Here is a 16697-nt window from a genome sequence, read left to right as displayed (position 1 = left end):
TTCGATCTCCTGGCGGCTACTAGAGCAACGGCCGCCGCATCTGTTTTTCCCGGAAGTGACGCATCGGATCTTGCGGCGCGGGAAAGCTGTTTGCACATCCGCCTCGACACTTTCGGTCGGCGGGGCTGAAGCAATCACGAAGGCGACGCTGTTTTTCCCTTTTGAGACGCCCCTGGAGGCGCCTCAGCTGGGGCGAGATTTCTTTTTTAAAGGGGCCGGAATAAAGGAGTAAGGAGTCTGCGGACCTGAAACAAAAGCTAGTTTTGGCTGCCCGCGGGAGCGCTTAAACTGCCGCTCAGCGTGGAGGACAAAGCGCAGCCCGTCGCGCCAGGGCAAGTCGGGTCAAAGCCACCTTTAGATCGAAGCGGCCGGACTGAGTGCCAACGGGGAAAATCTACCCTGCCTGGGCCCTTTCCAACGCTCTCCTTGGCCAGTCCTTCAGAAGTTCGCCAGCTTCGCATTCCAAGTATAAATGTAAGTGCCGATCCTTGGTGCTGTTTTCTTGCATTACCCAAACTAGGTTACATCATTGTTAATATGGAGTTGGGTTTCATTACCCAAACCCTAGTTTGGGTAATGTAACCTCTGCAAGAAAACAATCGAGTTCAGGGAGCACCAGAGACCCAGCAAATTAAAGTGTTGGAAGAAAAGTGGTTGGTTGCTTTCCCCAGGCAAATAAATGGAAAGAAGTGGAAACACTGCAGGAGTTCCCAAACTTAGCAACTTTAAGGCTTGTGGACTTCAACTCCTAGAATTCTTCAGCCAGCATAGCTGGGAATTGTGGGGAGTTGAAGTCCACAAGTCTTAAAGTTGCCAAGTTTGGGGACCCCTGGGATACAGTCTTAACTTCTTTCCTCTTTTTGGGTTGACACTGTCCGTACTCTGATTGGACTGAGTCTGAATATTAATTAGCCAATGTACTATATAACCCACTTCTGTGACTGTTACCACCCAGTTTCTGACTCAGTCCACTCTGGGACAGCCATGTTATCCCTTGTAGGACCAAAGGCTCCTCTTCCTCCAGTAAGGCCTCAAAAAATAAGGCCTCCAAGCAAGAGCTGAGAGGACCCGGGATCTTCCTGCCAATGGTCCGAAAAGATTCCAGCAGTGCCGGCCAGGCCCAGCCTACTACCACCACTGCCTGGAAGTGATACATGGGCCATTTAGCCCTATGCTCACAATTGATACGTCTGGCCTTTGGGGCATCACAATCTCACGGCCATCGAGCAGGCCCGCGGAGGCCATCTTCACTCCCACCATGGTGGGCTCCGCCAGGAGGGTCAGTTCCCTGTCTTGCCCACCGCCTTGCCACTACAGTCTATAGCTACTGGATTCCAGGACATAATAACCGAGGCCATTAAACAAGGCATTGCAGCAGGGCTCCAGGAGAAGAACCAAGGCGCGACATCAGGGGTCTCTCGTTCCACTCCATGACCTGGGTCAACCCCAGAGCCGATGGAACGCCTGTCTCTAGCGAACCTGTGAGCAGACGCTCTCCCGCTTCAGAGGAAGGGAAGATCAGGGACGCCGACGTCTCTGAGGAGGAAGGCACCGTACCGGACAAGCCTGCCTGCGTGGGTCTTTTCCCTCTAACATTGTTCAAACCACTGCTGGCTAAGGCCAAGGCCGCCTCAGACCTCGAGGGCCAGGCCGAGGCCCCGATGGCCCCAATACAGGTCCTATCGGCAAGTGCGCTGTTCAAGGAGCTCAAGGTGGAAGCAGACATCATACCCACTTATCAGCTCTTCGTGACACAGTGGGACACCAGTGGACCATGCCAACATCAGGCCCAGCACCCTCGGCCAACGACAGATGGTTCTACAATGTTGCGGAACAACTGGATAAGAACCTCACCTGGCTGACCATCGACGCTCCTGTAGCGGTGCTGCATACTAACACCACGCTCCCGGGCGCCCAGGAAGACATCCTCAAACCTGAGGATAGGCGCGCCGATCAGGTCCTCCAGCGGGGGCATCCGGCATCAGCGGGGGCTGTGCGTGCCTTGGCAGTGGCCACCTTTTTCTCACGCTCAAGCCTTTTCTGGCAGCAGCAACTGCAGGAACGTATCCCCACAGGGAATTCTAGGGCCCACCAGGACCTTAATAAAATTATTGGTGCAGTACAGTTTTCAGCTGATGCCACGCTGAGCACAACCCGGTTTGCTTCCAGGGCCGTGGCCTCGTCAGTGGCCTTATGCAGACTCCTGTGGCTCCGACAATGGCAATCTGACTTGAGATACAAGTGGCGCATAGCATTGGAGCTGTACCAAGGGGGGGCACTCTTCGGGGATTCTTTGACACGCCTATTGATCGAGGGAAAGGACAAGCGTAAGATCCTGCCCTCTAACCCTAAAAAAGGGTTCGCCTGAGCTGCCCCATACCCCAGGAGACAACAGGAGTACGGGTTTTTTTTTTTTAGGAATAATGATTATTCCCTATCAGGGTTCCACCAGCAGGGTGGCTTCTCCCAGTGCCCTAGACAACAGCAGTATCAGCACCAACGGGGAGGGGGACAGCCTAAACGTCCCTTTCGTGGAGTCAGTAACCGATACTACTGCAAATCCTAACCAGTAACAGGATTGGGCTCGCATTGGGGGGCAGCTACAGCACTTTGCCGACTAGTGGGAGGCCACGACCTCTGATGCCTGGGTGTTAGCCATGGTCAGGTTTGGTCTGACCCTGGAGTTTTTCTCCCACCCTCCCAGGTCCTTCCTCCAGTGCCCTATTTCTGCTAACCCCCAAAGACAGTTATTGATGGCGGAGGCTATTCAACACCTCCTTGATATTGTAGCCATCCAGAGGGTACCCGCCGACCAGGTCCGCCAGGGGTTTTATTCCTTGTTATTTGTCATTCCCAAGGCCTCTTGAGGGTGGAGAGCCATCCTTGACTTGAAGCGATTGAATAGGTTTATTGCATATAAATGTTTTAAGATGCATTCCTTGCAGACCATCTTGGAGGGGTGAGGGAGGATGATTACCTTACTTCTATTGACCTCACGGAGGCATACTTAGACATACCCATCCTGCAGGAGCATCGCCAGTTTTTGCTAGAGGCTAATGTCCTAGGGGCGTGGGTAGAGAATAATCTCCTTTCCCTCATGGCCAAGCACATTTCAGGGGAGGCTAATGTGCAGGCGAACTGGCTCAGTAGAGCTACAGTAGACCAGGCCGAATGGCAATTGCATCCTTCTCTTTTTCAGGAAATCACACACCGGTTCGGAGTCCCGATGGCGGATTTGTTCACCAGCCCCTCCAATGCTCAGCTCCCCAGGTTTTTCATGAGATTTTGAACACTGGGAGCAGAGGGAACAGACGCTCTTCGCTGTCTGTGGCCCAGGGGTCTACTCTATGCTTTCCCCCCCAGTGCCTCTCCTCCCCAGGGTTGTCTGCAGGATCATCGAGAACAGAGCAGAGGTCATACTCTTGGCCCCGCACTGGCCAAGGCGTCCTTGGTTTGCCGACCTTCAGATGTCGGTGGAGAGGCTCTGGAGGATTCCAGCAGACAGAATTGTCCTCCGCCAAGGAGCTCTACAACACCCGGAGCCCCAATGGCTCCAGCTAGCCGCCTGGTTGTCGAGCGGCTCACGTTAAGGGGAGATCAGTTCTCGGCCAGAGTTATTGATACTATACAGGCCTCCAGGAGGCCCTCGACTGTGTGCATTTACGACGCCACCTGGAAAATCTTTTGTAAGTGGTGCCTGCTTAAACAGATTAATTCAGAGGGCTCCTCCATCCCTCAGATCCTGGAATTTTTACAGGATGGCCTTGATAAAGGGTTATCTCCCAACACCATCAGATGGTAGGTGGCGGCCTTGGGCACCGTTCTCACCTGGGGGGGGCAAGCTATTTCACAGCACCCCATGGTAAAAAGGTTCTTAAGAGTGGCTACCAACCTGCGGCCACTGGCTGTACAGCGTTACCTAACCTGGGATCTTACCAGGGTCCTTGGGGCCCTTACCAAGCCGCCATTCAAGCATTTAAGATAAATTTCCATGGAATTACTTGGAAAGTTGCCTTCCTGGTGGCGATAACTTCCGCCAGGAGGATTTTGGAACTATACGCGCTCTCTGTTAGGGAGGACCTGTGCAAGTTTCACGATGATATGGTGGTCCTTCGGCTTGACCCTTCTTTTGTGCCGAAGGTGGGGTCATGGTTTCATAGGTCCCAGGAAGTGGTGCTCCCTAATTTCTTCCCCACCCAGACTCACCAGCTCGAGAAGCAATGGCACAATCTTGATGTCTGTCGGGCACTGAAAATTTACATCGCACGCACGTCTGAGATTAGATGGTCAGAGGCGCTTTTTGTATCTTTTCAGTCTTCATCCTTGGGTAAAAAGCTCTCCATGACAGTGATTGGCATATGAGTGAGGCGTTGTATTGCAACAGCCTACACAGCCCAGGAGCTGGATGTTCCAGGGGGTATTACCGCTCACTCTACGCGGAGTGCTGCCACCACCGCAGCGTGGGGCACTCAGGCTTCTCTGGACGAGATCTGTAGGGTGGCAGCTTCTCTGGATGAGATCTGTAGGGTCCCTGTCACCGTTTATCAGAAACTAAGTTGGACAAGTTTGCATCGGCAGAGGCCACTTTCGGACGCAGTGTGTTGCAGGCGGTAAGATCTGAGGCTCAACTGCCAGAACGGTCGCTTTCCCTCCCTAGCTTGGATATGTCCCATGCATGGATGGTATCTCCACCCTTATTGAGAAAGAGTGTTGGTACCTACCTGATAGATACGCTTCTAATAGGGTGGAGATAGCATCCAGCCCCATCCCTTACCTTTTTGGGAGGCTACCGCTTTTACCTGCCGTTGGAGTATTTTTGTGGTTGATGATTGCATAAGGTTTTGTTCTGTTTACCTGTATCACTAAATATGTTTTTTTTGGGGATAACACGTGGAGTCTGTGTCTTCATTTACTTCGCCGGAAACTGGGTGGTAACACTCACAAAGGCGGGTTACATAAGTACCTTGGCTAATTAATATTCAGGCTCAGTCCAATCAGAGCACGGACAGTGTCAACCGATGCATGGATGCTATCTCCACCCTGTTAGAAGAAGCGTATCAGGTAGGTACCAACACACTTTCTCTGTCGTCCCTTTCTTCTTTGGCCCTCAATCTTTCCCTGCATTAGGCTCTTCTCCAGTGAGTCCTTCCTTCTAATTATGTGGCCAAAGTATTTGAGTTACATCTTCAGGATCAGGCCTTCTAAAGAGCAGTCAGGGTTGATCTCCTCTAAGACTGACCAGTTTGATCGCTTTGCAGTCCAAGGGACTTGCAGAAGTTTTCTCCCGCACCATAGTTCAAAGGCCTCAATTCTTTGGCGCTCAGCCTTTCTTATGGTCCAACCTTCACAGCCATACATTGCAACTGGAAAAACCATAGCCTTGACTATACGCACTTTTGTTGGCAGGGTGATGTCTTTGCTTTTTAGTATGCTATCTAGATTTGCCATAGCTTTCCTTCCCAGGAGCAAGTGTCAAATTTACCAAACTTGTTAACATCATCAATGTCAGAAGGGAATGGGATTTCCACTATTTATTTGCCTTGTCAGTTACTGGGAGTATTCACTTTACAAGGAGATGCCTTTGAAGACAACTCAAAGCCCATTTAATGCCCTATTAAATAGCCTTCACACTGGAAGTGAGAACAGCTAAAATTATTCAATTCCAGTGTTGGAGACACTGAAGTGATTCTCAGTAGACTTCTGGGTGAAATTAAAAGTGATGCTTTTAATTTTTAAACCCCTACATTGCTTGACTTCAGAACTACCTTCTCTAGATAGAACTATCCTGTCTGATTTGATTATCCCTTATGTGAAAATTCGTGAAGTAAAGTTGTGAAATGAAAGACATGGGAATCTTTCATTTTTAATGTCCCACATGTCATGGAAAAGTGTTTTCCAGAATTCTGTACTGTATTGTTATTTTAATTATGTTGATTTTATGAATGTCTTGTACTTAGAGTTAGTTGAACCTGATAGATGAATGAATGAGTAAATAAACTTTGTAAAACAAAATTATTCTGCTTTCTAGGCAACATGTGTTATAATTAAAAGAATAATTATACCATGGCTACAGGAGACCTGAAAGGAAACTTGCATAAGATAGAACAAAAACTTCGAGTTATAAATTATCCTAGCGATGTGGATTATATGGGGTAAGTGGAAGCATATTAGCCAATTTTTTGTATACACGTGGCTTGTTGGTGAATTGCCTATTGCTCAGCAAACAACTATTCTATTCTTTGTTTTTAAATAATGTACAGTATTCTCTGAATGTAGCAAAGCAGTCTTCTGATCAAAACAAACTAGAATGGGAACATGATTTGTTTAAGATTTTCCTCTGGAATTTTCTGGATGAAAGAAGTAACATTATTTATGTGATATTGATCTAAAACTAAATGATGGAAAGATGTTTTGCTGCATCATTCTATGGACAGGAAAATGGGTTTTTGGATACATTCCTTGTTAAATGATAAATTATTATATCATCTGTATTGCTCTTTGTTTTAATTGGTTTCTAGAGAATCTGATTTAATGGAAACTTTGTGCAAGAAAAATTGCCCGCCCTGCCCATTACCACCACCCCAAACTTCCTAAACACCATCACCACCGCTGCCAAATGTTTCACAGTGGTAACAGGGATGTGAAAACGGGATGGATCCAGTCTGCCACCTCCCTGCTGCCCCTCAATAGGCCAAACTCTGAACAGCTTGGAGCTTGGTGCAGCAGTGGTAGGAGTGTATGAAAAATGGAAGCCCCCAGCCGCTGCTGCTCTGCACTCTGCCCACCTGCTTGTTCACTCGCCTGGTGTGTCTGCCCTGGTTGAGTTGCCCCCGCATGAATTGGCCATGTTGAGTTATCCAACAATGAATTAGAGGCAATGAATTGGCAGAAGAGACTTGGTGGCGAGCTGGCTATGCCAAGTTGGCCGCACCGAGTTGTCCCATTCCGGCACAGAAGAGAGTCTGTATTCTTTTAACAAAAATAATTTTACCATTACCAATTTTTCTGTCTGCTCTAGTGGCTTATAATTAGAAAATTCAATAAGAAATGAACAATAATTGAGAAATAAAAGCAGTATGTTAAAATTGATAGAGTCTAAGGAGAATTGGACTTTGTTCCTTTGATCTCTGTGTTGTTGTAAAGTGGAAAAAATGTTCTAACAGATTTGTCATCCTATTCACTTATAAATGAATCATAATAAATAATTTGTTTCCATGCCATAGCATTTATTTTTCAATAAGTATTTAGCTAAGATTACATTAACTGTTAGATGATTTTAAACTGGTAATTATTTTTGTTGTTTAAACAGATTCCCACAATTTTATTAAATACTAAACTTCAATGAAATTCAGAATACAGTATTTAAAATAGATGACAGCACATCTCAAGTGCAAAGTGATTTGTTGTTGCAACATCTCTCCATGTAAAAATTACTTTTTGTATCCTTTTAATAAAACTTAGTATTTTTACATAGGCAGTGAATGTTTTGTCTAAAGTTAAAAATAAATCCAGTCCTCTTTTGGGAAAGACTTAAGAGCCTACTCTGTTTCAATTTTTGTTATTTTTACATGTTAAAACGTAATGATGCACTCATTCCCAAAAATACAGATTAATTATTCTGAAAACAGAATGTAAAATAGTCTTAATTAAATGTAGCCATGGTCTCCTGATAGTGTTTCAGAAATATAGAAATAAAACTACTGTGATAAAGGGCGATATAAAGGTTTTGAATTATCAGTTATCAATTATTTAATTTTCCCCACCATTACAGGTTGGCAAAGGGTGATCCATCTGTATTTTTACCAATCATTAGCTACTGTTTCACATCATTCTCAACAAATATTGCAGAACTTGTAATGGAATCGGGGCTGGAACTTACAGCAAAGAATGATTCACGTTTTGTTGATGCTATGTATAAGGTATATATTTTAAATAGGCTAATGTGGCAATGTTACCATTTATAGAGATGAAGAAGTAAAAGTGTCATTATACCTTGAAATTTAAACATTGTTTAAATTTTACTGCATTATGGCATAGTGTTATAAGATCACTAACTTTGAATTTCTATATGCTGTCCTAGCTAACATCTCTATGCAGAGGATATTTTAGTAGTGTGTCCTAGAGTATTTGGTTATTTATTCTTTATGCTCAAAGGAAAGTTTTTTTTGTTCAGAAAAAGTTAGAGTTAGAGCAATTCCTCTGTACCAAAAGAAAGGGTCATAGAAAGAAGCAGGCCTCTGAAATTTTATGAAAAGGCGCTTCCTTATACCTTCTGCAGCTGAGCAGATATATAAGTACCGGTATTATGAAAATAAATTCCTTTTTTTTAATCTATTCTCTGCAGCTTCTTCGTGATCAATTTCAGTACAAACCAGTCCTGTCAAAACAGCAGTTCCTTCAATATGGTTTTGCAGAAAGAAAAATACAGATTGTTTGTGATATTATTAGTTACATTTATAAAAGGCACAAAGAATTCAGTAACATGAATAAGGTATTGAAAATTAATTTTATTAGCATTTTAAAGAAAAAAATGAGTTAATATAAAAAAATTGTTAGCATTTTAAAGAAAAATCTAGTTAATAAAGTATTGTTTAATAACTCATATTTTCATTTATTAATGTTTTTATTAATTAAATCATTGCCTATCTTTTAATTTATATGCCACTTACTAAACACAGAGTTTTTCCTTTCTGATATTTGGAACATTACAATTTTATTTATTTCATTCTTTCATTTAAATTCTTTCTTTTCCTACATCTGTCTTGCAGTTAAAATTGAAATAGTTTTAATAATTACTGAATTATTTGTAATTTTATTCAAATGTATGAGAAAGGTTTATTGCACTAATAGCTTGGTGTGTGAAAGTTTCCACGTGTATATTATAGTTTCCTAAAAAATTCCCTATCCCCAAATTGTCAGAATATCTCATTTTTCTCAGAACAGTTTTTGGAGAGATAGCTGTCCTTCTTCCCATATTATCTGCTGACCAGTGCTATCCCACTGGTATATTGATATGATTGATATGAATTATGTATCTTCCATCGTGTACTTTTAAGATCCTGAATTTCAGTAGACTGATGTAATAAACATACTCTGTTTTACATAAAATGCAGTTCTTAGCATAACTTTGGATATTTCTATATCTTATAGATAAAAACCCAAACAGAAAAGAGAACCCATTTGATTAAATCTCTATCCCACACAAGTTTTTCTAATCAGTCTGTTACTGTAGCTATCAGTACTGCGGATTTGCAGCAGGTAGGAATATTCAATATTCTTTAGTATAAGAGTTAAGTATTTTTCATTTCATTTTTAAATACTTATCCTAATGGATATTTTGGTGTTCCCATATACTATTTTTATATGCTTTATCTGTTTTCAGCATAAGTAGCTTTGTTGTTAATAATAATATTCAGGGTGTATGTTAACTGCTTTATGCTATCTTACTGAACTGATTATATAATTTCTTTGTTTAATTTTCCATCCTCGTACTGTAAGATGACTCAAATGTTCATAATATAATCAATCAATTTTTATTACAGTCACAGGCCAGCATTACAAATAAAAGCATTAAAAACAATAATGATAATAGCAATAGCACTTAGACTTTTATACTATTTTACAGTGCTTTATAGCCCTTTTAAGCAGTTTACAGAATCAGCATATTGCCCTAACAATTTGGGTGCTCATTTTACCCAGAAGAATGGAAGGCTGAATCAACCTTGAGCCTGATGAGATTTGAACTGCCAAATTGCTGGTAGCTGACAGTCAGCAGAAGTAGCCTGCAATAATGCACTCTAACCACTGCTCCACCATGGCTCAAAAACAGACAAAATAATATATTATGATTAGTTGTGGATTATTAGTGGCTGCTCATAATTTAGATCTGTTCTACCTTGCATCTTAATCAATTTAAGAAGTCTGTGAAAAAACTTTATATCAATCAATGATTGAGGTGATAGAACGAAGATCTATTGATCTATTCCCTCCCCCCAAACCAATAATTCTGACTATTCTGTCATCTCTTATCTTAAATTAACAATCTGCTAATGGATTATTTTTCACTAAATGAGGACACTCATACAAAGAATGCTGCCTAGGAGAATTGACATTTCTTTTCCACTCTACTCTGATTAATATACAACAGAGAGAGATATTAAAAAAAAAAAAACCTACAATTTATATTTTAAAAATGGACTCTATTTTATTAGCTTATTGTTTGTTGGCTGTTTTTCAATCCCTAATATGAGCAGGATAAGATATTTGGTTGTAGTGGATTTCTCAATTATAAATGAGTTTTTTAAAATAAAAATAAATTTTCTTAAGAAAACATATTAAGAAATCATACCCATAACCACATACTCTGTGAAATAATGAACCACATATTCTGTAAAATTTATGAATTTATGAACTTGAAACTTAAACTGATTCTCACAATCATACAAATGGGACTGACGTTCAATCAATAAGAGGAAATGGCCTATCTTGCCCTTGAGGCATGAGATTACCTGTCTATGTAATATTAAGGAAAGCGAGTATTTGTAGTGAATATCAGTGCAAATATATTCCACAGATACATTAAATCAAAATGCTTTTTAATTGAATCAATTTTGTTTAATGCATACTTTACTATTACTTTGGGTTGGGTCTTTTACATGCACAGAAACCTCAAGTAGAACGTCATAAAAGTGTGACTAACAAGCATATCCCTGAAGATTTCATCAGTGGAACACTGCAGGAAGTGAAAGATTATGTTGCAAATAAGGTTGAAGTTTTGGACAGTGACACAGATGTCTTGGATAATATGGATGTACAGGTAAGACCATTCTTATTTTCTTAGGCCAATTCTTCTTGTTAAAATGACATTTGATAACCAATGTTTGTAGTAGTACTAGGAGACAAATCATAATTGAATAAACATTAATTTGAATAAATCTATTTAGATAAAAAGGTTTTGCATTACAATATAGAACTGAACAAATTGATTATGTCCAATGAATAAATATAAAGAATTGGTTCTATAGTTCTATAAGCAAACTTATGGTGCAGGAAAGCATCAAATATGACAAAAATAATCCCCTTTTCTCCCTCGCTCCACTTTTGTCTTGTGGAAGTCCAGCTGCACTCAAATGTAACTCAGCCATGGGATCAATAAAAAGATAATATTTATGTCTTTCAGGCAATGCATGTAAGTACTAAATGTTTTGCTAACTATCCTTCTTCTACAGAGCAGATCTACAATCAAATCTGAATTGGTAACAGGTTATACGTGAATTATTAGAACTTTCACCAGTTTTCTTGTTACTTATAGGTTTTGTGGTGTGAGTGCTTTTGCACAGGGTTCTAGTGAATGAACCAGCACTGTGGTTATGCTTTCTGATTTCATGTGGAGGTCTTTACATGTTTCATGTAATTAATAAACATCTAAACTTGTGCTACGACTATACTGAATGAAAATTATGTTATTTTCAGGTTGTAAAGAAGGACAATGAGTTAGAAGACTTGAAAAGTCAACTTGCTGAACTGCAGCAAAAGTTTCATTCATTGAGCAGTGTGGATGAAAAATTACAGACTTTAGAGAAGAAACTGCAAGGGAAAATTGTTATAGAAGAGAATGAGTGGAATAATCTTTTGAGCCGCATCCTCCTCCTTGAAACACAATTGTTGCTTCATTCCAAAACAGTATGTAAAAATGTAACAGTATGTGTTAAAAATTAGAAATACAGTAATCTACTATTTAATATTACATTTTTATTTTTAAGGGTTATCTGCCTTAGCTATTAATTAATATAGCACAAACTCTCCCTATTTTATACTGCACGAGGTTATCGAAATTAAAGAATGTTCTTTCTTTTTCAAAGACAACTTTCTAAAATTTTATTTTTTCCAATTATAATGGAAAGCCTATAGAAACTAATGAAAATGGTAACTCTATTCCAACTGCTGCTCTTATTTGTACATTTATTATTACTTCATATTAATGAACATAATTGTTAATATTTGGAATACTGCTGTCTTGGCTATTATCCCTTTTCGGTATTGTTTGAAATTTCTCTATTTTAAGTAATGTATTTGATTTTTAATACATTTCTAATGCTATGCTAAAATGACATAAAGGTTTCTGCTTCTCAAAGCATTATTTTAAAATAGTAAATTTGAACCAGAGAAGATATAACAAGAGGCATTATTTTTGTGTTCAAGATAGGATCATTGTTGCTTTTCTTAGTATTTGCCCTGCATGGTTTCAGGAAGTGATTGGTTTTGCAAGAGATAGTTTGTTTATCAGTTGGTTGGTCACAGAGTCTGATACCATTAAAAGAGAGTGACCCTCAGATGGGTTCTGTGCCTAAGGGAGAATTAGAAACTGTGTCTCCTGGCTCATAGTCTACCACTTTAACCATTCTGGCTCTCTTAGTGTTTGAAAGTACATTGTAGATTTAATTACTTTGTTTTTTAATGCAAGGCTTTTGAATTCATACCAAAATTATCCCAATGGCTCTTTTGTACCATAGGAAAAAAAAGTAGTAGATCTAATCCATGAATATTATGCGATCAAATGTCAATAGTATAGTACTGAATTTTTGATGAGATAAGCAGTAAGCAATGCAGTTGTTATTATTTTAATATACTCCGATTTGAAACATGATCTTCAAAAATATCACTTTTTCTCACGTTAGATAGTGTTTCAATTCAGGATTTGAAGGTTATGTTAATCACATAATGCCAATTCACGTATTGTGATGCTGAAACTGCAGTAAAATAGGAAGCTTTGATTTATGTACCTAAAATTTGATTCCTGAATTAATGATAATAGTTAAGGCTATTGGGTATGCTACTACTACGTTATAAAATGATTTAAATATAACTTAGTTATTCCACAAAGAGGACTGCACATTTCAAAATAACTAGTTGTTTTACAGAATAATTCATGAGTTATTAATAGTAAAATATTTTTTCAATTGCAGGCTGATTTATCTACAGAATTAAACAATGTGAGTGAAGAATATTATTCTAGCAGAAACACAACATCTTCTTCTGGTAAGTACTTCTTGCAACTTTCCTCAGTCTGGTTCGTGTTCGTTCTCTCTCTCTCTCTCTCTCTCTCTCTCTCTCTCTCTCTCTCTCTCTCTCTCTCTCTCTCTAAAATGCTATCTATTTAAATATGTTATATTGCATGGAAATTTAGTCAAACTGAATGTTAGTTATTATGGAATATGGTGTAGTAACTTTTTAAATACTGTCTTATTGTTATTTACCAAGTTAACTTGCTATTTAGATTTTAGTTATTTCAATGTTCTTAATAAGATTTTCAGAGAAGAAAAATTAAAATTTCTGACAAATATGTTCTGTTGCATTCTTTCAGATAAAGAGTCTGAATCAGGAACAAATTTAATCTGGTTTCAACTGTATTGTTTAGTATTTTTATTGAACATTGAATTTTCCTTTTCTCTAAAGCATTATATTTTGATAGTAAGCTACAGTACTTCTGTAGAAGTATCAACCTATAAATTAATGTTAGTGTGTGGCAGTTGAGAAAGTTTTGAAGTATAATAAAATACAGATGCTGTTTCTGAGCTCTGAGGTCAGTCAGAAAGTTTCATATGCTTTCTCCCTTTACACAGAATTAACTATTATTTTCTCAATATAAAATAAAAAGATTGGCATTTCCATATAGGATTTTGTTGTTTTTTAAAAACAACTTGTAGCTACTTCAAAAACTTTCTTAACATAGGCAGACAAATTACAGATTCAAATCTTTGAACTCTGTAGAAAAGGTTTATGTTGGGAGTAAAGTAATTTATCATGTTGCATTGATACTATAATAATTTACATTATAATACTCACCTCTGAATTCATTTGAGAATATTGCTTTACAATTTCTTATCAGTTTCTTTTATGAATATATTTGGTAAATCAGACTGTATGATTAAAATGTGTAAAGGCAAAGCTGAACTTTAAAAATGAGTTTATTCACAGATAAAGAGAAAGTAGAATTGCCAGACAGTCCTCAACAGTCGTCTGGATATAGTTCATCTGTATCGGCAGATCCGTCTCCCAAAGCCCTGGCTGTTGATGATGATGTTGTGTCAGAGGTTTCAAAGGTAAGTTAAAACTGACACATACATATATATTCTGGCAGAGCTATAGAAAGTTTGTGATTTTATTTGTCTTTGGTAATGCAAGTATACAAAGTTAAAACTCTTGCTTTTAAATTGTAGGAAACAACAATTCAAAAAATGGAAAGAATAAGCAAAATGTAAGTAAGATGATACAGTATTATTTTTTAGCAAATAAGATTTCAAATGTGGATACAGAATACAGAAAACAATTTAATGGACCTTAAATAACAGTGTCACATTCCGGCGTTTATCAGACGAGAAATGTAGACGACAGTTAATTGAGCACTTTTTATCTTGCAAGCTGGAAATCCAGACAAATAATGAAGAAAACAAAGTCAGTGCTACTGTGATTTAACCTTCCACCCCTTAAATGCTCTGTACTCCACCCCACATTTCCACCCCCTAGGCTCCTCTCCATATACTTCCCACGCCTCATGTGCCACCAATTTGCCACATCTTTGCAGCGTCTGAGCTTTTCATCGGACACGTCATGCTCTTTTCTGGCATGCCAGGCTCCCTCGCCTGTGCATGCTCTACTGCCCATTTGTTCTGCTGCGCATCATCTGTTTGCGAAGCCCACAGCTCAGCTGGCCATCTGAGGGCTCTGTAGATGTGGCAGGCTGCTCATGGATGTGCCTTCCCTCTCCGCAGCTCAGCAGGGGGCCCAAGGCATGTATGTCCTCTGCGCGGCTCAGCTAGATGGTATGCCGGTGTTCGGCGGGTATGGTCGTCATCAGGCTTGTACAGAGCATGCCAGGCTCTCCTTCCCCGCCCAAATGGCAGCCCCAGGCTGGCTAGGAACCCAGGGTCTGACAATCAGATGATGTGAACAGAATATTTCATTATGTGCATGAAAAAACTTCTATTTCCTATTTTACAAATGCATAAATGTATAAAAATGCTCAAAGAAAATCTCATTTCAATTTCAATTATGCACACCACTCAGACTTAGTGGACATTCCACTTTAACTGAAACTCCTTCCTCATCAAATTATGAATGTACTGTACCTACATTTCCCATACTTCCATGATGTAGTATTTTGTTAAAATTGTATTAGGCAATAAATCAAACTAAAGTTCTTTATTATTAAAGTAATGAGACATATTATTTTTGGGAGATAATATAAGATGCTTTAATAATAATGTTTAAAGTATTTATTTGCAAAACTTTTTTTATTAGTAGTGCTTTACTGAAAAAAGTAATCTTGGATTAAGTAGTAATCTGGTTTGAAAAAGCAGTGATATTTTGTTGGCGAGTCTATTTTAAAAAACTTATAATTTTTAACTTTCTACTGAGAAATATTTAAAGTGTTATTGATGTGGAAAATTAAAAACTCATTTAACATAATAGAATGTCTGTTCAATCATATTTCTATAAATTTACCAATTTTTAACATAAATACAAAATTGCTACTGTTTTTACATTTTGGAAGTCATTTAACTTTGTTTATGTATTTTATATCTTAAGGGTTCAGGAAACTTCAGAATTGTTGAAGATTTCACGTAACACCTCTTCAGAGTATTCTACTCAACCAGAAAACTGAAACTGATTATGTGTGTCCATGAACTTTTTTAGAACTCTTTGGATCTTTTTTGTTCTGTTTTGGATTGAAATTATTTAAACTGTTTCTTTTTTTTTAATATAGATTTTATGTATATATGTGCCATTGATATGTATCATTTTATTACAAATAACTTAATATGTGACAACATTAATGTACCCACAGTCTATTTTTGTAATAAACTTTGCTGACATTAGGTTAAATGATATATAATTTTAAAAGAACTGGTTCAGTGATTATATTTTATATTTTGTTGGAAATATTTTAGCTGGAAATTGCATATTATACCTAAGAAAAATATGTATATGCCATCAGTAAAGTGTGCAAGCCTTTTTACACACACACACTGTCTTTAACATATCTTAAATACATGCAGATATATTTTAATATTTATATGTGATAAGAGCAGCAATAGTATTTCAGCTTTCATCGTACGTGATAAAGTAAAAGATATGATAAAAAGTTATTCAAATAAATAAATAAGATTTTGAGATTTTGACTAGCAAATGTGTTGAATAGTTTAGTGCTAGATAACCTGACACATTTTAAGATCAGCAAAACAGATGGAGACCATTGAGTTGGTATATAAAAACACACATTTTTATGATTTGAAGCTATATAACTGATGCTTTGAAGATTAAAGTTGATGTAAAACAGTCGTAAATGTGATTTATTAGGGGGAGAAATATCCAAGGAATTGGGGAAAGGAATAAATGTCTTTAAATTGTTTCATACTCATATGTTACATTGGGAAGTTTTTAATTTTATTAATCATACTTCCATATGTTCATATGGAAAGATCTTTAAATATCACATTTATCATTGATTGTTTTTTAATGGTGGGATCTGAAAATGTGAGAAAACAGGTTTTGTACAGTAAATTGGCAGAGAGGGGATGAAGGCACATATCCCCTGTGTTAAACCAACTTAAACATATTAATTTATCTCTTTACGCTAGTTTATACTGTGTCTTAGCTGTTTCTTAAAAGGAAGTTTCTCAAAAGTTAATCATATT

At 38.6% G+C, this 16697-nt stretch overlaps 1 protein-coding gene across 2 annotated transcripts; it reads left to right on the top strand.

The window, feature by feature from the left end:
* The first annotated feature begins 85 nt into the window (after positions 1-85).
* On the top strand, positions 86-16416 carry CEP44 (centrosomal protein 44). Of its 2 annotated transcripts, XM_081958882.1 has the most exons (12): positions 86-474; positions 6029-6152; positions 7772-7919; positions 8345-8491; positions 9151-9258; positions 10664-10816; positions 11229-11255; positions 11473-11682; positions 12966-13038; positions 13978-14102; positions 14220-14257; positions 15589-16416. In XM_081958882.1, the coding sequence occupies exons 2-12, from the start codon at positions 6064-6066 to the stop codon at positions 15662-15664; spliced, it is 1194 nt and encodes a 397-aa protein (XP_081815008.1). In that variant the 5' UTR covers positions 86-474; positions 6029-6063; the 3' UTR covers positions 15665-16416. The 2 variants fall into 2 exon arrangements, with proteins under 2 accessions (XP_081815008.1, XP_081815009.1); XM_081958883.1 differs by lacking the exon at positions 11229-11255 and having other exon boundaries at positions 94-474.
* The last annotated feature ends 281 nt before the right edge of the window (positions 16417-16697 follow it).

Source organism: Natrix helvetica (genome assembly GCF_964273705.1).
Source record: "Natrix helvetica genome assembly, chromosome: 7".
Lineage (NCBI taxonomy): Eukaryota > Metazoa > Chordata > Lepidosauria > Squamata > Natricidae > Natrix > Natrix helvetica.
Note: the sequence above shows the minus strand (reverse complement) of the source record. Positions and strands in the feature narration are given on the sequence as shown.

Bases quoted from the DNA above. Each gene is read 5' to 3' on its own strand.
- CEP44 (XM_081958882.1), top strand. From the start codon at position 6,064: ATGGCTACAGGAGACCTGAAAGGAAACTTGCATAAGATAGAACAAAAA. The intron at 9,259-10,663 runs GTAGGAATATTC...TTACATGCACAG, and splicing joins GTACTGCGGATTTGCAGCAG to AAACCTCAAGTAGAACGTCA. The intron at 11,683-12,965 runs GTATGTAAAAAT...TTTCAATTGCAG, and splicing joins TGTTGCTTCATTCCAAAACA to GCTGATTTATCTACAGAATT.